The sequence below is a fragment of the Podarcis vaucheri genome, assembly GCF_965113315.1.
Source record: "Podarcis vaucheri genome assembly, chromosome: 3".
Taxonomy (NCBI): Eukaryota; Metazoa; Chordata; class Lepidosauria; order Squamata; family Lacertidae; genus Podarcis; species Podarcis vaucheri.
Window position 1 is genome coordinate 63,084,433 of NC_138761.1, and position 24,661 is coordinate 63,109,093.

The window sequence follows — 24,661 nt, forward strand, 5'->3', positions numbered from 1 at the left end:
TTTAGTTTATCTACCCTACAGGAAAATTCAGGCATCCGAGTAGACCACTTTAAGCAACACAATCCATTTGGTTTGTACCTCATTTCCTACATTTGTGCAGTAAGAGACAAAAGGGTCAAACCAACCGATGCACGGAACCTCTTAATAACAGGTTTTGCACTGAGCTCAATAATCCTTCTGAGAACCGCAAGATTTTTTTTTTAATGCTTTCAAAGAAGCTGAACTAATGCAACTAATTAAGATCTCAGTGTTTGTTTTGGTAGAAGCAACTTCCCTGACTACTAGAATTACAATGTTAGCGGAAACACTATGATCTGTCAGTGAGAGTAGCTCCGATTATCAAATATATACTCCAGGAAGACACTATGCAAAAATAAGGGGGGTTGTTTTTTTGTTTTAAACAGTGCATTTTCTGACATAGCATTACATTCATTTGTCAATGTTTTAAGTTCACCTCATCAGACAGAACCTCAAAGTATATGAGCTAGAACTACTTATACTATCAAGACAAGATCTTGCTCCCAGGGATGACGATGGCAAATTCAGCAGGGAACAACAACGTGGGAGTTTCTCTTACGAAAGAGGCAAACACTGGGATCTCATCCAGCCTGACCACCAACCTCATCCAGACACAGCAAATGCACAGAGTGGATCTAAGGGCAAGATGTGAGGCTTTGTGGTTTAAACCATGGAGAGATTATGCCAACTTGAGACCCTTCAGAGTGCCTCTTTCTCTTCTCAGTGGCCCACACATCATACTGGGATGTGGAGTGTATTTGAGTGCATGGGGCCAGGGCAGAAATAACGACAAAGAGCTCCTTAGCTAGGAGGTCCTATCACCCTGTTCCATAGATAATATTCCATCCATCTGTAAGGACAGTCATAGGATTTTCCATCCACTTCTTTGAGCCATTTATGAAGATCCTCCCCCTTCCCTCCAAATCTACACGTACAACAAGAAAAGAAATCTATTTGGAACCAGTCTCTGGTTTCCATAACTTCTCTCCATGTATTGAAGTTACTCTGCCCTAATTAGAAGAGAGTGGTGTTCCCCCCTCCCTGCTTAGATGAGTGCAGAGAGCGAGAGACGATCTGTTGCCCCATCCCTTGCCTTCAACTGAGATCATGGCAAGAGGACCACGGTTTTGATGACACATATCTACATTAGGAACACATGTACACAATCACACAAAGCTGCTGCACTTTCTTTCAGTTAGAAAAAAAAAAATAAGCCCCCTCCCCTCCCCTCCCCCTCACAGAACAGATCTTATAAAAGATATGTAAAATAAAGGAACAATACTCATAAAATAGCTATTACTATGGCAAAGCTTTTGTCAATAAGCCTCCAGAACTTTAAACGACGAAAATGGCTTCACAAAATGGTAGTCCAAGTTTCCGCAGTGTGGGCACTGCTGAACATTGCTGTATTCAGAGAAATACTGCATTCCAATACGTACATCTATAACAGGTTTCCCACAGTGTTTACAGTTCAGTCGAGCCTGAAAGAGGGTGTGGGGAGGCAGGGAGACAAAACAAGAGAAGTCTCAAAAATCATTTACTCGCATATGATTCAGCCAGGAACTTGATACAGATTCTCACTTAATTCTTTGCACTCGGGCAGACATGTGTGCCCCAGTAAGTGCGAATAGCATATATGTTTGGAGTCAGGCAGGCATGTGTTTCTTTTTAGACTTAAAACAGAGGGTTGTTGTTTGTAACTGTTTTGCCTATTTGTGCAACAGAGAAGTAAAGACATATTTGATTAAAAAACAACAGAGGGTTTTATCAAAAGTTGCCATTGCACTTGTGCAACAGACTTCTGCTTGCACAACGGAACTTCCTCCTCCTTTCCTCTCCCCTGCAGCCCCCAGCACACCCTCAAACTCTGCTCCAGGGGGTGGGGGGACCCTCCAGGGCAGGTTTGGGGAGGGGTGCAGGGGTAAGAGAGGAAAAATAAGTTCTGTTGTGCAAGCAGAAATCTGTGCAAGCAGTGCTGCATGCAGCCCAAAAACACCGAAAGAGAAACTCTGTCAGGATTTGTTTTGCGGGGGTTTTGCAACAAGCTTTCTACATATGCCTACCTTTCGTACTTGAAAGGCTGTGCATCTATTTTGTTTTCAGGTACATGTGCCGAAATACAAAGAAATAAAGTAAGAATCAGTCCTGAGTAGGGAGGGATTGGAAGTGCCTTTTTATGTATTCTGTCTTAGTCTCTGACCTTCTTGTTACCAAGATAATAAATCTATGGGCCCTTTCCAAGCGTTCAGCTGTATAAAAAGGAACAAGGCAGAGAGGAGGGAGCAATGATGCAACAAACTCTGCCTCTCCCTCACCAGAAGGCTTTCAGGAAACCCCCATGCATAACATATATATAGTGGTTCCTTGCATCTTTTCTAATTATTGCCGCCCTCCCCTCTCCCCCATTTTATCTAGATAAATTGAATGGAAATCTCAACTGTCTTACTTTACCGATCAGAAATCTAACTCTTCTTCTTTTCTGCCTAGTTAAGAGATAAGATAGAAACTGTAATTCTGTATACTAACCTGACAACAGGGAGACGCTGCTAGAATATCATACGTGTACATGGTTCCCAGTTGATGCCAGCTTCCATCCCACCGGGACTTGCACTTTATGCAGATAATTTTGTGAACTCCTTCTAAACAGTCTACACAAACAGCATAGAGGTGCATGAGCCTTCCTGTAAAGAGGAAAACAAAGATTTGGTACTCTGAAAGACATTTTTGGTAAGAAAATGCATTCTGAAAACGTCAGGTATGTTCCTGGGTACAATAAACGAAAAAGGGGAAGTTCCAGTTTCCAGACATTTCCAGCTACCGCTCCCCAAGTACTTTGGAACTGCAATAGCGAAGTATTTCATCCATCTATGGTTAGTTTGGCCATTTTATAGTGGCAGATCTTAGGAAATTTTTGAGAGAGACAGAGAAAGATCCCATGTTCTACTTGTAAGAGACGTACACTGTGTGTGTAGAAATGAGAATGTGGTAGCATCCTGAACTCTAGAATGTACTATCATTTATTTATTTTTTGCTGTTTTTAATATTGTATTGTGGATTTTATACTTTTGTGATCACCTCCCTGAAGCTCATTTTTGTGCCGTATATAATATCTAAAAAATAATAATGCAAAACTGCCCTTTTTAACTGTGTATGTTATACAACGGGTATGTTTCACAACAGGTTTACCAAATTTTAGGCCTGTGCTCTGGAAGTACCTTAATAATTTCTGGAAATTGTACCTAGATGCATGTGTCTACTTAGATGTATCTACTGAGGTACTGCAATAATTATATACATATAAAATTACTAAGAAATACCCAGCTTTTGGCACATATAAAGGAACCCCTCCGTGCTCCCATTTGGCATGTTAAATAATGGGCACATGAAATCTCACACGCTACTTTTCCAAAAATATATGAATAACATGAAATGTTATTCTCACATCCCACTTTTTATTCTAGAATATTAACGACAGCCACTGAAGTTAACAAGGGAAATATAGTATCTTTGGCTATGGAAGGGGAGGGAGAGAGACACCGCTTCAAGAGGTTGAGAATTGTTAAAGTGTAGATGGGAGAGAAACTAGGTGGTATAGTAATAAAACTCTGCAAGATTATAAATGGCCTGTAAAGGCAGAGAGAGAAATGATTTTCTGTTTTGAAACAGTGGAGTCCATCCTGTAAAGAAGGCAGGAAGTTAACATAATTAACAGTAACTTGCAGAATAGGTGGAATTCATCATTGTGTACCATGGTGGCTATTAGCATACGAGGAGGTTAAAAGTTTATTGTAGAGTTTAAAAAGTGACCAGTCATGGTAGCCCACAGAGGAATTGATATAGCCAGGCAGGTTTACCTCGGATACCAGCAGCTCTAGACTAGAAACGGGGAATAGACGTGCCTCTGAAGTAGCCTCCAATTCCATGATGCTTGGCCGCTGGCCACTGGCCATTCTGGCTGGGGCTAACAGGACCCAACCATAACTGGCAGGCCACAGATGCCTCAGCCCTACTCTAAACAAATGGGGGATGTCTACCCTGAGCTTGTCCTCACTCTGAGCTTCCTAAGGCCCTCTGGTTGGACCTGCTGAAGACAGGATGCTTGCCTAAATGTAGCTTTGCCATGATTTAGCATGGCTATTCTGATCTGATTATGCAATATATACGTTGAGAAATTCCATGACTGGCATAATTTGATAGGTCAGTTGCCTTTCTGTCTTACAAAAATTTCAGCAAGTGAAGAAAATAACAGTGTGGATTTGGGAGAAGAGGGAGGGGACTTTGCATTGCAAAAGTGGAACGCCTTCTGTGAACAAAATGATTTCCTTGGCTAAAACCCATTAAGTGCATTCAAAGCTTGAAACCTACATATAAGCCTTTTACACAGTGGACTATAAACTATTCAAAGAGTAGCTCACACTCTGTTAGTAAGCAAGTCTTAAAACACTGGCCAGAAGGTACCAGTGAAGTAAAAAAAAAAGAGATTTTTCAAAATATTCTCACAAACTGGGCTTTGTAGGATTGTAGTTCTCAACCTGCCTATTCCTCTACAGCCAATCCCACCAGCAGCAGCCACTTCCTTGCTATTAACCGGCAATTCTTGACTTCACCACTACCACTGTGGATTGTTCAGCAGAGGTTACTCTCTAAAAACAGTAATGCGAATGTTCAGATCTAAACATTTAATATTAGAATATTAATTTCTGATTACTATTTAAACGTTTAAAAAATGCAAGCATTGAAGTTGTCTAAAATTAACTCTGCAGAAAATATGTTTAGCATTTATGCTACACAATTAAATCATGTAGATCAACAGCACTAAGAACCAACAAGTGAGCATGGTGTAGTACAGGCTTCCTCAACCTCGGCCCTCCAGATATTTTGGGACTACAACTCCCATGATCCCTAGCTAGCAGGACCAGTGGTCAGGGATGATGGGAATTGTAGTCTCAAAACATCTGGAGGGCCGAGATTGAGGAAGTCGGGTGTAGTAGTTAGCATGTATGCCAGAGTATGCTCTATGAGACCAGAGTCTGAATTCCCACTCAAGCATCAAATGCATTGCATGACCTTTGACCTTTCTTCACACATCGATCCAAACCATAGTTGTACATGGACATGATGCACCCTCCCCTTGTTCTCCTCCTCCCGCATGGCCAGGAAAAGGACTTCTGTGGAGATTAGCTTCCCTTTGAAGGAAGAGCAGCTCCTTTTGTAGTACAAACCAGGAATCCTGACTTACAATAAACTTCAGTAAGTTTCAAAACAAGCCAAGTTCAATCCATGGATTATGAAGCTGGCTTTTTTAGCTAACCAAACTTTTAAAACTAATTATGTTCATCACCTTGAGCCCCTTGAAGAACAAAATCACGGAAGAGAGATGTAATTTCCTCTAAGCTGCTATTATTATTATTATTATTTAGCTGCCATGAACATCTGCCATGTTAGGTTAGTATGAATTAATGAAATAAAGGTCTTACATAGATGTCCTGGTTGGGCAGAACAGAAAATCATATAAGCCCTTAGAGAAGAGAAGTATTCAGGAAACGCAAAAAGTATCCCACTGACCAAAAAGTATGCCATTTCTCCATACCACAAAGTCACTGCTTTAACTCAGTTCCATGAAATAAAAGAAGAGCTCAGACCACAAGAAATGAATCAATCTGTACATGGGCTGGGTGCGTAAATATAGAGAGGATTCAAATGTGAAAGCAGGAAAGTGGTGCAGTGTCTATACAACTCTACCCAATTCAGAATACCCAGGTTACTCAAACCCTATCTTCCTTCTGAAGGCTGCCAATGCCCCACCACTCTGGCCACTCCAGATTGGTCCAATTCACAAACTATTGTGCAATCCTCTAAACCAGGAGTGGGAGCATGCTGCAAGAGTAATCCTTGTAAGCATATTTCATGACATATGAAGTGGGTGAACTATGGTTAACACGCAACTTCAAACTATGATCTGAAGTAGTTTTCAAACTCTGGTTTGAACACTGCCCAATGTAGATACGGGGAACCAGAGTCACAAAGAACTAAAAACCACAACCTCTACCTTCCTCCTCTCTATAAACACGTAGTTGGAATATTCTCTAAACTTTCATATATCTATCACGGCATACCACTTCATTCTTCTTCTCCTGTCCCTAACCATGTCATTTTTCACTTCTTTTGCAGGGACATTCCACCCCACCCCCATCAACTCTTCTACCCATATCACTTCATCCCTGGCAGAGATTGACATGTTTGTGAGAGTAAATAGAAGTCCGTTATTGATGGCTGAGGCCTAACAGTAGGCAGAGAAAGAGCACAGCAACCCATATTCCTTTCACATATTACCCCGACTCAGGTGTTAAGAGAAATTGGAGAATATGGCACATGAAAAGGCCACTGTGACAACACTAGATCCACTTTCTTTCCACCCCTGTAATCCCTGTTGTCCTCAACTGTATGAAGCAGAGGAGCCTCTCATGGAGACAACCCATTTGATGTTGAATCTTGAAGCCCCTCTCTGTAACAAGGACTTTCACAAGTAGAAGCAGCTTGCTCACTTCAGACTTGTAACTAGCATGGACTGATGGAGATAGAGATGGATCTAACATCTTCATCCCCGTGTTCCCACTCCTGTGTTAATATTCTTCCATTTCTCTTACACCTGAACAAGTATAGAGCTTCTCTGCAGTTAAACACAGTTCCATGGTAAGGTATATTTCTGCCAGAAAACGCAGCACAGTAAATGAGATATAAATTGCAAAGTTTTCATTAAGAAATGAAGCAACCCATACCTTGAAGGTGACAGGGAACATCATATTCAATTTCATCATGTCTTGATGGGCTAAGAAACAAGGTTCCATCCACCAAAGGAAACTGTTCAAATACTGGCAATGCCCTGTGGCATAATGCACAGTTGACAACATTTCGGTGACTGGCACTGAGCGCTGCAAGAATGAATTTCCGTAGATCTTCTCCTTGACCAACCTGGGCATCATCTTCCATCCGAACATGGAAAGTGTTCAATTTATGCCGGGGGATGTGAGCAAGAAGTTCTGATAGGTCAAGCCTCCTCAAAAACTGGACAGGGGCATCAAAATGTCCTGACCTGTGTGCTTGTAGCCCAGATGCCCCATAATCGAAGTGGGAATTCCGGAACATGCCGCTATTGGCCATGTTCTTCCTGTGAGGTTCTAGATGAATGGCGTTCTTCAGAAATTCTCCTAAGTATCGTGAAGAGCGAGGCCCACTGAAATGTGTGGGGGCAAGGACAGAGTAGCCGGCGGGAGGGGACTGGCCTGGAGAACCACAGGGAGAACGGACTGGGTAGCTACTGCTAGCAGTGCCTTTCTCTTGAGAGTTCTGCCGATCCATCGAATGCCGCCGCTGGATATCGTGGTTTAAACCTTTCTGTGGTTTGTTGACAGGTCTGCACTTCTTAACATCTTCCGAGGACTCCGAGGTTGACCTCCCAGTGCTCTTTTCGGACACAGACTTCTTCTTCTTCTCGTCTTGCATCCGTTTTACTTGGTACCAATCGGTGTCTTTCTTTAAGTGGCCTTGTCCACACCGGCAAGAGCAAAAACGAAAGGCGAGATCATATCCCTTCTTGGTCCACATGTTTTGTCGACACTGCTTCTCATTCCAACTCCTTGCTCTCCCGATGCAATTGAACTGGGCCAGAATGCTGCTCTCCCATTCATAAAAACACTGAAGATGCATCCAAGTGCTGTAGGGACAATGTTCATTGTTGCATACCACTTTCTGGTAGTCGTCTTTTTCGAGGTCAACAGGCCGTCCAAAGCTACATATCAGTGGGGTAGCACAAGCAGCTTCTGCAGGACAAAGAACAGATAAATGTATCAATTGTATTGTATGCAATCAGTATCCGCCATTGTTATTCAAAGGGCTCAAGAACAAGTTATCCTGAGACAATCCAGGGCTTCTAGTACACAAATGAAGCTGCATGAACACACTGGTACTATTCTACAAACTGAGGAATGTGTAATGGGAGAATCCATATCGTTTCAAAGAAGGGAGGTATCAAGCCACTTAACATATTTTTCCGTGTACAGTGGTAACTCAGGTTAAGTACTTAATTCATTCCGGAGGTCTGTTCTTAACCTGAAGCACCACTTTTGCTAATGGGGCCTCCCACTGCCACCGCGCCGCCAGAGCACAATTTCTGCTCTCATCCTGAAGCAAAGTTCTTAACCCGAGGTACTATTTCTGGGTTAGCGGAGTCTGTAACCTGAAGCGTATGTAACCTGAAGCGTATGTAACCCAAAGTACCACTGTATAAGACAATGCTTTTTGCTATAAAAAAAAATAGGCAAAAATTGGGTGTCGTCTTATACACGGATAGTGAATGCAGAGAAGAGACATGCGATTAATGGCAGCAGCAAGCAGGCGATTGGCAGCAGCAATTGGGTAAGTGATTGGTGGATGCGGCATGGCCTGCTGGCGACTGGCTTTGGCAGGCGATTGGCAGCTATGGCAAAGGTGGGCAAACAATTGGCGGCTGCGGCTAGGTGTACGATCGGCAGTGGCTGTGGCAAGCATTCAACAGTGGGGGGCAGGTGGGTGAGCAATTGGCGGAAGTGACCTCCCCCACCCCCCAAAAAAAAGCTAAACAACTTAATTTCTTAATTTTGGGTTTAAAAAAATAGGGGTCATCTTATACATGGGGTGTCTTATACATGGAAAAATACAGTATGTTTTGCTCTCAACAGTGACTAAGTGAAAATTCCTCCAGAAGACACCAGGAATGTCTTGTCTAAGATACCAGGTTCAACAATTATTTATTTTACTTAGGGTGTTTATACAACCCACTCCATAACAAAATTCTCAATGTGACTCACAACATTAAGTAATATTATCAACTGCAACACTGTGTTCATTGAATTAGTAACAAAATAATTTAACAAGTTGTATGTTGCATTGCTGCCTAAACAGAATGCATCCTTTATAAAAGGGCCCACAGCTCATTATTTCCAGATCGGCCTTCATCCTAAATGTTTTTATTTTAGAGCCCAAAATTATTCAGAAACAAGATTAGACTCCGATTGCTATCTTCTCCAAACTGTGCATGCCATAAAGAAGTTATTCAATCAAGCCATATGGGTTAAATCCAACCTTTTTAAAAATTGTGCCTACAACTAAGCAAAGACAAGCCTAAGAGGGAGAAGATGTTTTCAAGCTCTACAATGCTAAAAACAAGACATGCTTGTGCATTCCAATGTCAGAATTTCCCATGGCCTTTAATACACTTGATGAACTTCAACCAGCTGTTCCAATAAAACACAGATTTCCAACAGTAAAAGTCTTTCACTTTCAGAAATTAGACCTCCTGGTGTGAAGAAAACTGTACCTTAGGAAGACTAAGAGGTATGAGGAAATAATTTGAGTTAAATATCTTGCATAAAAACATAAGGTGGCTAGCTCAGGTTCTACCAATTCTTCCAGACCGAGACCATAAAGTCCATTAGCACCCAAGTAAAAGAAGTGCTCAGAGAGGAAACCCCCCTTTTTTCATACAGCTCTTGAAACTAGTGATCCATTGCAAAGTTGGCAATTAAAGAAATCCAAATCAATTAAATTTGCTCAAACCTAGTTTTGCATAGGTGCCCCAGAAGATATATTCTTTCCTATGCGAGATAAAAAGAGGAAATGCCTCTTCTAAGATTATCCCTACAACTTGCAATTTTAGAAGCATTTGTATACAAAATAGGGGGTTTTTTAATTTTTAAAAAAACAGCATTTCCTGATTAGTTACATACTATAAGTTAAATTAAATGGCTCAAACTTTCAAGTCATTTAAAGCGATTCATTTGATATAATTAATTAATTTTAGCCCTACTAGGAAGGCACAGCAGATCATATATTATTTAGTAAACTTTTTACAAATGCAATTCTATACATGTTACATTGAGTTCAATGGAACTCCCAGGTTGAGTATGTATACTATTCAATAAAGACTGGTCACACCCACTTTTGCACCATGGGTCTCAGCACACTTACCATGGGCTAATGCGGAATGCATCCCAAAAAAGGTTAGCTATCCCTAATGGGCTACTAACATGAGTTTGACCAAACTAAACAACAACAACCCCCTAATGGATCAGACTGCCATGTTCTGAACCCTGTAAACCGCCCTCATCTCAACTTGAAACAAAAGCAAGTAACTGCATTTGCTCACATTCATTTTTGCCTCTCCTGTTCCTCTTCTCTCACAGTTTGTTTTCTATGCATCTGTGACTGAGAAAGATACGTATGTGTAATTTGTGATAGAGAGTCGGGAGAGATTTGTGGTGTTTATGTTGGATGGAAACAGAGCAAGTTAAAGAAGACAGTGGTACCTCAGGGTAATAACTTAATTCGTTCTGGAGGTCCATTCTTAACCTGAGGTAGCACTTTAGCTAATGGGGTTTTCCACTGCTACCGCACCGCTGCCGCGTGATTTTTGTTCTCATCCTGAAGCAAAGTTCTTAACTCTACTATTTCTGGGTTAGCGGAGTCTGTAATCTGCAGCGTCTGTAACCCGAGGTACCACTGTACATCTATTTAGGACAATATATATATATATACTGGGGAGATAATATCAAACCAAAGAATAAAGTGGGGGGGAGGAAATAATAATGGGCCACCTTTGGAAAACTCAGCTTCATAATGAAAAATGAAAATGTCTCCTCAGATCTGAAAGCTATGCACACATTCGTTAAGTGTATATTACCCGTAGTGTGTTATGGAGCAGAGAACTGGACCATGACACAAAGAAACATAAAAAGGTTAAGAACAATGAAACATGCCCTGGAATGAGCAATGTTAGACACATCATTAAAATAAAGAAAAACTAATAATTGGACCCAACAAAGATAAAAAGTTACAGAGCAAGTGGGAAAGACTGCAAAGTTGAAACGGACACATGCAGGGCATGCGGCAAGAGAAAGCTCAGGTTGATGGAGCAAAAGCAGTGCTGGTGTGGAAACCCTACAATATTAACAGACCATGACGACAGAAATCTATGTGATGGATGGACTACTAAAACTAACAGCAGGGTTTGTGTGGATGCAGCAAGCAAACAACAGAGAGCACTGGAAACAACTTGAAGAGGTGTATACCCAAATATACAGGCGAGATGCTATAGAAGATGTTTGATGGAGGGAAGGATATACTGTATTTTTTGCTCCATAAGATGCACTTTTCCCCTCTTAAAATCTAAGGGGAAATGTCTGTGTGTCTTATGGAGCGAATGTGTGGTCCCTGGGGATGGGGGGGAGGGGAAACCGGGCTTCCCTTGCCAGCCCCGACAAGCTCGGGGAGCAGCGGGAAGGCTGCACGCAGCCTTTCCGCTGCTCCCCAACCTGCTCTTTGGGTCGAGCAGCTCTGGGGTAGCCCGTGAAGCCTTCACAGGGCAGCAGGGAGCCTTCAGCAGGGGAGGCTTCGCGCAGCTATCCCTGGCTTTTGCAGGAGGTGGGGGAAGGGACAGAGCGAGGCTCTCTCACTTCCCCCACCTCCCGCAAAAGCCCCCAAAAGCCGCATATATATTTTTTCTTGAATCCCCCCCCCCCAAAAGTAGGTGCACCTTATGGAGTGAGAAATACAGTATATGTTTTCTGTGTACATGTGAAACAAAGGGGTGTGCATGTATGTGTAGTCTGATGCAGTCAGATGTAGTTGGGCAGAGAGGGAGTGTGGGGTGTGTTTGTCTGAGAGAGAGAGAGAGAGAGAGAGAGAGAGAGAGAGAGAGAGGAAGAGGAGGTTTATGTGCATGGGCGGTGCGTGTGAGAGAGGAAGACATGTACCTGAGGAAATAGAGACATATTTGTGTGGTTGTGTGTATCTGAAATTGCTTGGTGTGAGAGACAGACATATACACAGAGAGATGCATGTGTGACTGCATGTGCATGCAAGAGTGTGGGGTGTGGCTGCCTCGTACATTTTCCCTGGTGCAGGGAAAGCTGCTTTTTGCTATTCGACAACAGCATCATTGTGTGTGCAAAATCAGTGTCCTTTCATCTCCACAATCGGGACCAGCAGGACATAGCTGACTTCCCATGGAGTCCCTATGAAGTAGGGCTGGGGGTAGCAAAGGGGCAATGATTGTACTGTAATGTAATTTATTCCTATGCCACCCCCCCCCAATGGTTTTAATAAAATCTTGTCTATAAGGTGTTGAACACTGTTATTTTATTATGTGTATTGTTACAAATTTTATTTTATTTTTAATTGTTCATAACAAATTCAGTAGGGAAGGGAAGAAGGGGCTTGGAAGAGGGATGCAAGAGGCTTTTTAAATTTTATCAAGATACGAGTAGTCCTAAAGTACAAAATACATGCAACATCAAAATTGCATGTGCAGATTTTTGTTGAAAATTTGTATTTCAAAAAGAAGCCACATTAGCAACTGGCCACTCCAGAATCTGTTAAAACCGCTGAAAACTGCCTAGCATGCAAACAAACGTAAGCCATGAACTATGAAATCTGATTAAAACATGAAGCCAAATAAGTTTTAAAAGCTCACAAGTGTAGAACTCTAAGCCGCCAGATTCATGTTTAAATCAAGACCTCAGGCACTATGCAGTACCAGAACAACACTTCCTAGGTAAACAATTTTAGCCTACCTAAGACCACATTTAAACTGTTCTTCAGTGATATTTTAAAAGGTATTCACTTTAAACCATTTCTCACTCCAGATTCAGCACCAAACCCAAGTACAGGTGCTGTTCAGAAAAAAATCAACACCAAGGCAAAAAAAAGGTAAAGGTAAATGATCCCTGAATGGTTAAGTCAAATGCAACTATGGGGTTGCGGCAGTGGCGTAGCGTGGGGGGTGCAGGGGGGGCCGGCCGCACTGGGCGCAACATCGGGGGGGCGCTCGCACTCGCAGCTCTCTGCCCCTACCTGGCTCACTCACTCTTTCTCACTGCAGTGCTGGCTGTGCGAATCCGATCCGAGCCGCTGGGTCGCCGCCCACTGTGGAGGGGGTGGGTGCCAGGCGTGCGGTGTGGAGAGAGAGCAAGGGACTATCTGGGGGAGGGACAGTGCAGCGGCTGCCCAGCGCAGCGCTTAGTGCGGGAGAGAACCACACCACACCTGACCAGGCAGCAGCAAGAAGAAGCTTGCAGCGGCGGCAGGTTAGGGGTTTGGGGGCGCAAATTACTTGCCTTGCCCGGGTTTGGGGGCGCAAATTATTTGCCTTGCCCCGGGTTAGGGGGCGCAAATTACTTGCCTTGCCCCGGGTGCTGACAACCCATGCTACGCCGCTGGGTTGCGGCACTCATCTCGCTCTCAGGCTGAGGGAGCCGGCGTTTGTCTGCAGACAGCTTTCCAGGTCATGTGGCCAGTATGACTAAACCGCTTCTGGCACAATGGGACACCATGACGGAAACCAGAGTGCACAGAAACACCGTTTACCTTCCCACCGCAGCAGTGCCTATTTATCTACTTGCACTGGTGTGCTTTCGAACTGCTAGATTGGCAGGAGCTGGGACAGAGCAATGGGAGCTCACCCCATCGCAGGGATTTGAACCACTGACCTTCTGATCAGTAAGCCCAAGAGACTCAGTGGTTTACCTTTACCTCACCAACATCACACCCTAAATTGTGTAGACTACCAGAGGGGTCTATAATCCCCATTTATCATACCTAGTGGCAAAGGGACTATGACATATTTTGCTTGTAAGAATGAGATGTGATGAAGGGAAACAGATTCAGATAAGTCATGTTTCTTGCATCTATGCATATTATTAACACTCAGTATGAGGACACACTTCTTCTAGTGTGTGGAATGGTGGGAGACTCTGTTCAAGACTATGTTTTGGACATTAACCACTGGGAACACAATAAGGTCATAGTTTCTTTACACATAGCCCTGACATCTGATCTACTTAAAAAACTGCCAAGTACCAGGGTGGGATGGGGGCAGAAAACTACACACAGATGTGTTCTTACAAAATTATGAAGAAAGCCTAATATGTATCTGTAGCATCCTGTAAGAAAGGTGAATAGAGATTGATTTCACATGTCAACTAGGCAGTAGCAATACAAGAGACTAGATAATGATGTAAGTCAAGCAATCTTCTTACAAGAGTTATTCAGAAAGGATTTGTAGATAATATGAAGTGATATTTAACATAAAAAATAGCTTTAGATTGGCATATATGTTGAAAGCAATTTTGTAACATGGAATTCAGAAAACATGCAGGAAGCAGTGAGCTCTGGAATTTAACATTACACTATTCTTGTCTTGAACTCCTGCTTCCCAAATCTCAGAACTTCCAAAATAGGTGATCTGAAGATTGAAGTAAATATTCTAAGAATTTTATTTACCACCTTTGTTTATAAAAAGCTAAGTCTTACACAAAGTAACACTCCACATACCTGAATGATCAGATATAGGTTGCAAAAAGGTAGCAGTTGCCCATCTTGTGTAAGGGGAGGGAGATTATTAGACAGTATAAAAAGTGTGCGTGTTCAAGTGTGCAGGTAAGAACATTGCTGTTTTCACTTCACTTGGTAGCATTAATGTTAGATATTTTAAACAGCAGTCATCTGCCCTTTGTGACGTTAGGTTTATACTGTATGACTCAATAAATTAGACTTAGTCGAAACTGCCATCTTCCCAAAGAACAGCAGCTGCCTGATCAGATTCTTGCTTATCTCTTACCACCAGCTACTGCTTCTAAAGTAGTTTGTAATCGTTCAAAGATAAGTAATAGAATTGTGCCCAAATGGGACTTCTCCTGTTTTGCTAAAACTTTAATCAGAATGTTAAAAAAGCACACCACATTTGGGCAGTTTTTTCAGGAATTGTGTCAAAAGGACAGCAGAAATATTAGTTCTGTGATCCATGATTGTGACCTGGATAGGAAGCCTTGCTTCTCTGTAAATGGACTTGATCTGCTCTTAGTGCAGTAAGCAGCCAAGTCTGAATGGATGCACAGGATTGTAGCATCATCACATCCAGTGATCTGATTAGGTGGGATCACATGAGGAGAGTGAAAGGGGGGCAGCTACTGAGGCAGCAAAAGGCTGATAAACTGCATATACTGTATTTTTCGCCCCATAGGACGCACCGGCCCATAGGACGCACCAAGTTTTTTTGGGGGGGGAATAAAGGGGGGGAATTATTTCCCCCCAGGCGCTTGTGGGGCCGGCAGCGGGGGAAAGCGCTCTTTTCCCCGCCGCCTAACTTCAGACCAGGTCCGGGGACAGCGGGAAGATGCGCTGCGCCTCCCAGCTGCCCCCGGAGCTTGTGGGGCTGGCGCTGGGGCTCTCCTGAAGCCTGGAGAGGGAGAGGGGTCGGTGCACACTGACCCCTCTCGCTCTCCAGGCTTCAGTGAAAGCCTGCATTCGCCCCATGGGACACACACACATTTCCCCTTCATTTTTGGAGGGGGGAAAGTGCGTCCTATAGGGCGAAAAATACGGTACCAACCCAGCCATGGAGGCTAAAGGTAAAAACGATAGATTTTCAGGGTCTCCCAAATCACTACTTTTAAGATTAGAAATGAGAAACATTCAGCTCAGCTTTTATAACCACAACAGCAATTACATCTTTGTACAACAGCTATGTGGTGAAATACAGAACGTACACGAGCTCTTAAAAGAGGCATAGTAAAAGGAGCAGCTAAGTACAGGCCTAATTAGGTAACACATACATTACAACTTGCAGCAGTGGAGCTTTTAGTAACTGTAAAGTGACAAGCAACTTTTCCCCTTCAATCAGATCACTCAAAAAACTCAAAACAGGTTAGTGCTTGCACAGGAGCTCTAAAAGCAATCAAGCTTCTATAGAAAGAAGGATGAATGCAAATGTATTCCATTTACAACAGTAAAAAGAAAACAGTTCTAAATGGGGTGTATTCAGGTTAAACCAAGTACTGCTGTCAATGACAAGTATTTGGTTCACCCATGTGCCTCTCTCATTTTTCAGGTAGAAATCAAACCCTCTCTTCTCCAGGCCAGGGGTAGGGAACCTTTTTTGATCCTGAAGGTCAGATTCTATTGTCGCCATCAATCCAAGAGGAGGCCAGTGATGGGTGGGGTCCAAAAGTTGGTTGGGACCAAAGTTTGCCACACAGATGAACCACAGGCAGACACTCGCACATCTGCACACACACCCCATCAGCAAAATCCCCAAATGGGCAATGCAGTTGAGGAGGGTTAATCTATTATTATTATTATTATTATTATTATTATTATTATTACATTTATATCCAGCCTTTCCTTCAAAGAGCTCAAGATATACACTTTCCCCCTTTACGTTTTATCAACAAAAAAGTCCCACTGCCAAGAGCGGAACAGATCCCAATTTTAGATGCCCACACAAGCTTAGCTACCAGCGCTGCTTTATCTCTGATCTTCAACTCAGATCCACATTAACTTCCTGCTGCCCTCTCCTCTAAGATAGTGACCCAATGATAGATGTCTTTTTAGCAGGAGATGGCTCCAAGTCTTTCCACCTTGCAAACAAGCAAACATGTGCACTTATATACACGCACCCATAATTAACAGTACAGTTAATACTGCTTCTTAGCATCCCAACCAGAGCATGAACTGCAACAGGGAATTTTGGTGCATCCTTAGCACGTTCCTTACTGCCCATATATTGAGAGAGAAGGATTAAAAGCTGCATGAGCTTCTTCTCTCTAAGTGACAAGGTACAGTGGATGGATTCAACAAGCCGGCATATACTCAACTCAAACACCACCTCAGCTTGAACCTTCTCGTGTATGAACAAGCAAACCATGATTTAGAATTGCTCTGTACTTTCATTTTCATCTGCTGGCTCACCACTCAACTTTGAAAGTTCATTTCCATCCCCATAGTACAACAGCCTCTGGAGGCAATTCTGGGAAGTACTGTATAATGAATACAACATTTTTTCAGTCACTTACAGGAATGGAACAAAAGATACTGTTTCAGACATCGCAGAAATCAGCCCACGTATGGCCCAATGTCTAAGCAATCACGGCCAACCCTCCATGGCTGCCCAGCTGTTAATCATATGACATCAGGGGGCTACAATCCCAAGCAAACCAAAGCATTCAGCACCCAATTTAACAGTACCAAAGGCAAACCATGCTTGCTAAGGAACAATCAAGAGTGAGAGCCCCACACTTGCAGAGGGACAATCAGGAGCCTTCACTCCGAATTGAAGCAGCAATAGGCAACCTTTCGTCTGTTGATGGCTGCCTTTCTTCAGGAGTAGTATGTTGGGGACCACATGCTGTGGGCAGGACGAAAGCCAGCAGTGGGTGAACCAGAACCAAAAGTGAATCAGGTCACCCCCATCTCTTTCTACTCCTTAAAGCCCAGCAGGCTGCTGAGGAAGCAACCAGGAGATCTGATCTGAGTGCTTGTAGAAGACTTTTGAAATTGGGTCAAAGGCTGCATGTTTTCAACCCTTGCTCAAAAGCAGAGAAACAGTAACAATAATTAAGTCAGGGAACTGTAAGATAGCACTGAATGGCATTTCAGGACAACCTTGAATGAAGCCTATATAAGGCAAACCTTGCAGGTCTGGGGTTGTTTTGTTGACTAGCTGAACAAACAAACCGTACTTGTCAGGGATTCGTAACATTTTGCAATGCTGATTAATATCAGCTAAAAATGGCAGCTTCTGTACAACTATGAAGAAATAAAGCAAGTCTCTGCTAGCAGACTTCATTCCAAACTGGTCTACGACTTTGGTCCAACACATTGGTAGAGCCCTCTCATGTGCCTATACCACCCCTGAAAAACATCAAAACCTCCATTCATGTGGAAATCATGGTGGCATGCTACCTTTATACATACAGAAGCTTATAATGTGATGTGGGGTGTTTTCAAACACCCAGTACCTGAATACTGAGTTGGTACAAAGCCTTGAGAAGACTGTATTACGTGCTGAAAGTTGCATGTTTGAATTAGCTCTCAGCCAGTAGAATAGGTGTAAGAACAAATCGTAATTTCAAAACAAAAGGAGTCCAACTACTCTACAATCTCATTCTGTCTTACACTTTTCTTTTAGTAGGGGCTAGTTAAGGGCTTTTTTTAAAGGCAAGGGCTGCAGCTGAGTGATGGAGCATCTGCTTTGCAGACAGAAGGTCCCAGATTCGTTCCTCGGCCTCTCCAGGTAGGGCTCGGAAAGATCCCTGTCCAAAATTCTAGACAGCCACTGCCAATTAATGAAGAGAACATTGAAGCTTGATGGATCACTGGTCTGACTTAGTATAAGGCAGTTTTGTATATACCCAGGTATGATATATATGGCAGGACATGGGCTATGTGACCCTCTAGATCAGGCTTCCTCAACCTCGGCCCTCCAGATGTTTTTAGCCTACAACTCCCATGATCCCTAGCTAGCAGGACCAGTGGTCAGGGATGATGGAAGTTGTAGTCTCAACACATCTGGAAGGCTGAGGAAGCCTGCTCTAGATATAGTCAGACACCAACTCCCATCAACTCCAGCCAGCATAACCAGTGAGCAAGGGTGATGGATGTTGTAGTCCAGGAATTTCTGGACTTCCTCATCCCTCACATACGGACAATCCATAAAGTCATTCTTTTTTAAAAAAAAATCTACCCAACATGTATATTTTAAAAGGAGATTCAACTCCAGTCGAGAGGGTTTTAGCAAAAGAAGTTGACAACACAATATACTTCTACAGCAGCCATGAACATTTCATGAAGATCTAAAAGCTTAAGACAACAGCAGTGACAGGTTATAGAAAACGGGTTGTGCAAAAGTATGAGATGCTGGTTGCATTTGTACGTAACAATGAACCAGAGCTGACTATCGTTTTTTGGCTTGAAGGCCACACTGAGGATTGTCAACACTCCAAGTGTGATATGCCAGCCGTGGCCATGGCCAAAGCAGCCCAAACACTCAACCATGCTTGTTCATACATACACACACACACACACACACACACAGTCACTCATGTACACACACATGTGCATCCATGTCCTCATGACACACACAAACACTAAGGCAGGCAGGCAACACTGTTGCTCCTCCCCATTACAGCTGAACCTCTCCTCCCAGCTTACTGTTGCATTGGGAAGAAAGTCCTCCATTTATCCTTTCCTTCTTCTTTTCCCTCTGGTGCAACATCATTGCAATATATTACAGCTCAGTAAACAGAAAAGAGGGCCAATTTTTGGAGAGGTAGCAGGTCACCGGCCAGATATTATCCATGGGCTTGCCACCCCTGTGAAAAACCAAGAATCTTGGCTTTTAAAAACCTTGAGTTGCAGGCTAATGCATGCAGCACAATTGCTCCCACTTCCCTTCTTTTGAATGTGTGAGTAAACAAACCAGGAAGGGTATAATTTAGTGTTACATCCAAACCTGGGAATCCTAGTTTGTTTTTCCCTAACAAGCTGGGGGGGGAGGGGTAGCCAGCCTTGCACCAAGGTTTGTTGTTGGCTTACAAATCTTGGGTTGTTAATGGAAAACAAACCATGATTCTTTTTCCTGAAAGAGGAAAGTGGGAGCATAGACTGCATATTAAGTATGGTTTATTAAGCCAAGGTTCTTGATTTATCATTATGTACAAACATGTACCTTCCCTTTTATAACTTAACAAGTTAATGGCTCATAAAACAGGGACTGAAGCTCATTGCAAACCTATTCTAAACAGCAATCTTTTGTTAAGTGTAATACAGTACAGTACACATTACAATTAAGCTTGCTGTAGTGTATAGTAACTTTGGCTGAGTTTGTTGCTGAGAAGACCACTAAGGCAAATGCAGGGCTAGTTCACACAGTATCATAGAATCATAGAATCATAGAGTTGGAAGAGACCACAAGGGCCATCGAGTCCAACCCCCTGCCAAGCAGGAAACACCATCAGAGCACTCCTGACATATGGTTGTCAAGCCTCTGCTTAAAGACCTCCAAAGTAGGAGACTCCACCACACTCCTTGGCAGCTAATTCCACTGTCGAACAGCTCTTACTGTCAGGAAGTTCTTCCTAATGTTTAGGTGGAATCTTCTTTCTTGTAGTTTGGATCCATTGCTCCGTGTCCGCTTCTCTGGAGCAGCAGAAAACAACCTTTCTCCTTCCTCTATGTGACATCCTTTTATATATTTGAACATGGCTATCATATCACCCCTTAACCTCCTCTTCTCCAGGCTAAACATGCCCAGCTCCCTTAGCCGTTCCTCATAAGGCATCGTTTCCAGGCCTTTGACCATTTTGGTTGCCCTCCTCTGGACACGTTCCAGTTTGTCAGTGTCCTCCTTGAATTGTGGTGCCCAGAACTGGACACAGTACTCCAGGTGAGGTCTGACCAGAGCAGAATATAGTGGCACTATTACTTCCCTTGATCTAGATGCTATACTCCTATTGATGCAGCCCAGAATTGCATTGGCTTTTTTAGCTGCCGCGTCACACTGTTGGCTCATGTCAAGTTTGTGGTCAACCAAGACTCCTAGATCCTTTTCACATGTACTGCTCTCAAGCCAGGTGTCCCCCATCTTGTATTTGTGCCTCTCATTTTTTTTGCCCAAGTGCAATACTTTACATTTCTCCCTGTATGCTCACCACTTGATGGTGGTAAACAATCGTCATAATGTGCACATGTGAATGACCCATCAGTGATCACACACAACAGGTAGAACTTCCATATAATCCAAGACACCATGATTTCTCTTTTAAATAGCATCAGTGAACACATTCATTTGTGAGTTACCAAGTGTTCTGTACTCCACTGATATGCATGTCTGGATTCCCCCAGTCTCATTAATCTTAGCAGATCTGAATACCCACAAGTGCTTTAACAATGCAAAAAATATTCAAGGTGAGTGAGCATGATGTAGCAAGCAATACAATGCCAGGCAGAGGTTAACAGTTTCTTTGACCTCAGGACTCAGCTGAAAATATCTCCGGGCCTGAAGGATTCCAGACAATTTGCATTCACCTGCTTCTAATCTTCCATCCAGATACTTATTTTCATACTGCACTGTACACTTAACTCTGAAATTCTTACCTGCAAATTTGAGCCAGTTGTTGAAAAACTTAATAGGTGATTTTTCTACACCATGATAGGAGAAATCTCCACACGTTTTTATTTACTTTTTTATAGGAGTCCAAACCACAATCTATTTTTTAAAACACTGTAGCTTTAGGAAATGCTTTCTGATTCATGGTGTGTGTGTGTGTGCTTACTCTTTCTTGAAACTTTCTGTGCCATTTAAACATTTCAAATTTATCTAAGCCACTACAACAGAAAGCAAGCCTTGTAGAATCTGCACACTGGAATTGTCAGGAACCCAGAAGCATACAGCAAGCATCACACCAGTGGTTTGATGACTACCAGGGAGCCTCTGGGCCATGTCCCAATATAATTTTGCTACAAAAACTAAGAAAATAAATCAGAAAAGAAGTCCTATTAACATGAGAGCTAATACTATTGTAGGATATAGATGCTCCACAACAAACTAAGTACTGTTTGAAAAACAAATGGATGTGTGCACTAAGTAGTGCAATAGATAGGCGGTGAAGGATGGGGGAAAGGACCACAGTATCCCCCTAATTTTTAGAAGCCTCAATAGTGTACAAGTTGCAAAGGGAGCAAATCCCACTCCTCCTCCTCCTCTCATGCTCGCCCACTCACCCACTCTCTCTACACACTCTTTTTGAAACATGCCAGCTTGAGGAAGAGGAGCCAAAGTCTGGGAACATATCCTTATTGAGATGCAAAAATAGCCATCCTTTACACACATGCACTATCAAACCTCATCCAAATCTGTCTTATATTTAGCACAAACTATCGGATTGCTATATTTCATCACTAGTGGGCATTGTGCCAAAAGCTACTCCTGGTGACTGCAAATTTTCTGATTTTGTTTTGCTGGAAAGGGCACTAATAATAACTGTAGACAGCAGTTATTGTGCCCATCACTGTAGTAGGCAGAAGAAGCAAAGCACAAATTCTTCCTATTTCCTTCAAACTCCTAGACATGTATTCAACACAGATCCTGCTCAGAGAAGACCCAGTGAAATGCAGTTAATTATGTCCATTTATTTCAGTGGCTCTACTCTAAATAAAACCAGCGCTGAATATCAACCCTATTCTTAATGTTTTAAGCATGCAAATAACCATGTCTGGGTGCAGAAATTTTACATCACTAATTTGCAAACTTTTATTCATGGGTCTAATAGTTCTGTTTCTTTTTACACACACCCTTGGACCAAAGCAATCCAAGCACCCACAAAGAAGAAAATTCACCTACAAAATAGGCATCCCATTCCACTCAAACCTAAACTACTCACAATGCAATATTATTATGGGCACCGAGGACCTACAGGGAAAGGTCAGGGAGAAGAGAAAGCAATAGTTCCTGTTCATTACAGATGGTGGTAGGTATAGAGAGATCAATGGCACAGTGGCAGTTGGGCCACACATCAGTCCTGCTGCAGAAATAGGAGTTATTTGATCAATCACTTGTTCCCAGCAATTCAAACCATGGTACAATGAGGTCCGCTAGCCAAAAAGGCTCAGCAACCTGGCTAAAGCTTGAGGATCAACACCAATCGCTCAGAATCGAGGGCATGTTCAGAGTGGTCAGCTAGGTATGCACACTTGGTAATCATGGACAGGATCTTTATTTATACAAAAATTTCTACCCTGCCCTATTAATACAAATAATTTCTATTTTGCCCTTCTAATGCTTATTCAGCATTCACTGTCTAACCTAGTTACTCGGCACCTAATATATTTAATAACAGTAATGCAGATGAGTGGGACTTCTCTCTCCCATGCCTCAGGTAACAGATACTGATGGGCAGAGACGCCCATGATGGTGAGAGAGTCAGGACTAAACGCATGGACACGGGACTATCTACCGACCAGTCTTACTAACAAACAGCACCCCAGCATTTGCACATTTCTTTCAACAGAACCAAACGATTCTGGCTGTGTTAAAACAAAGGCCAGCTGCCGAAAACTGCAGGCCTGAGAAGCGGGGTGCGCACGTGTACAGCATGCCTAGTAGATGTTAGGCCACTTCCCCGCATCTCCCGACTTCACACACACACACACACACACACACACACACACAGTCTTGCACGAGGATGACTCAAATCCATTCATGGTGAGTCCGGGACCTCGGGCCCCGCAGTGTCTCAGTACGCCACGCCGGGCACGGGAGCCGAAAAGGCAGGCCACCCTACTTTCGGTTCCAAGCGTCAAGAGCAAGCTTTTGCAAATAAATAGGGGCGGAGGGTGGCCAAGATAGGGACCCTTACAATTAAGGGAGGGAGGCACGGTCTCGCAGTGCACGCTTCGGAGCCATGTGCATTTGCAAGCGAGGCGAGCGCGGGCGGGCAGGCAGGCCGCGCACGCACTTGCGGCCGCCCTGGGAGCACCGGAGCAGGGCCCGCGCTTTGCTTTCGCTCGCCCCCCCTCCCGGTCTTTCTTTCTTTCTTTTTTAAGCATCCTCGGACTGCTGCGCCATCGAAGGCCCGGGCAGCTTCGCAATTGCTAGGGCGCCGCCAGTCAGAGTCCGCCCGCCCTGCCCATCCGCAGGAGCAGGAAGGAAGCGCGCGAGATGGTGCGCGCAAGAGGGAGAGCGAGAGAGTGGGAGAAGTTGCGCGGCCGCCCGCGCCGCCCCCCTCTCGGCCTCCCCGGGTACTTACCGTTCTTGGAGTCTCCCGGCGCCGAGCCCGCGGCCGCCGCCGCTCCTCCGGAGCCTCCGGCGCTGCCTGCGGCCGCCGCCGGCCCGCTGGCTCCCCCCGCCGCCACCACGGCGGCCAGCGCTGCTCCTCCGCCCGCCGCCCCCGCCGCCGCCAGGGCTCCATTTTCCTGCTCGTCCCCGCTGCTGTTGGCGCGCTTGTTCTTCTTGCCCTTGCTACTCTTCTGGTTCGGCATCGCCGAGGGAGGAGGAGGAGGAGGAGGAGCGGGTCGCGGCAGCGGGAAGGCGGACAAGGCGACGGTGGCGGAGGCGGCGGCTGCTGCTGCTGCCTCCTCTCTCGCTGTTGCTACTGCTCGGCTGCCACCGACCGCGGCTTATTGCAGCTCCATTGTCAGGCGGAGGAGCAAAGGCGCCCTCCCGCGCGCTCTCCACGGCCCCGCCGCATGCACACCCACCCCAGCCGCCGGGCCACGGCAAGACGCGCGAGCGAGGGAGCGAGCGGGAAAGGCGTGTCTCGCTTGTTTTGATTCTGCTGCTCCTTTCCCCGCCTGCTCCGCGGCGCTCCTTTCCCCGCCCGCCGCTGCCTCCTCTTTCTCCTCCTCCTCCTGCTTCTCTCTCGCCTGCCAGGCCTTGGTGACAGGGGAAAGCAAAGAGCAAGTGAAAGGGGAGGGAGGGAGGGAGGACGGAGGAAGGCGCGGCTCAGAGGCCGGGCTTAGCGGCAGCGGGGAGGCGCTTCGGCTTGCCCCCCTCCTCTCCAAAGCCCGGAGCTGACTTGAGGGTTGTGCTCGCTGCCCGCGGGGAAAGGGGTTCCTCCTTCGAGTCGGGACGCCAAGGTCTCGTGATCACTGTGGGGATATGGTTTGGTTGTGGGCACCCTTCGTGGTGTGGACTTGATGTTCACTCCGGATGCCTCCACACTAGCAGAACTAGAGCCCTGCGGGATCAGTCCAAAGGCCTATCTAGTCCCGCATCCTCTGCTCTCGCAGGGACCCCCAATCGGGTGGAGATTCTGACTGCTTTGTGAGAACA

General features: G+C 44.4%; 1 protein-coding gene across 1 annotated transcript; it reads right to left on the reverse strand.

The window, feature by feature from the left end:
• Window positions 1-226: 226 nt before the first annotated feature.
• On the reverse strand, window positions 227-24,268 carry HECA (hdc homolog, cell cycle regulator). The gene is made up of 4 exons (XM_082215961.1): window positions 23,637-24,268; window positions 6,798-7,838; window positions 2,545-2,699; window positions 227-1,499 (listed from the first exon to the last, which is right to left on the reverse strand). Exons 1-4 carry the CDS (start codon window positions 23,866-23,868, stop codon window positions 1,335-1,337), a joined length of 1,593 nt encoding a protein of 530 aa, XP_082072087.1. The 5' UTR covers window positions 23,869-24,268; the 3' UTR covers window positions 227-1,334.
• Window positions 24,269-24,661: the final 393 nt, after the last annotated feature.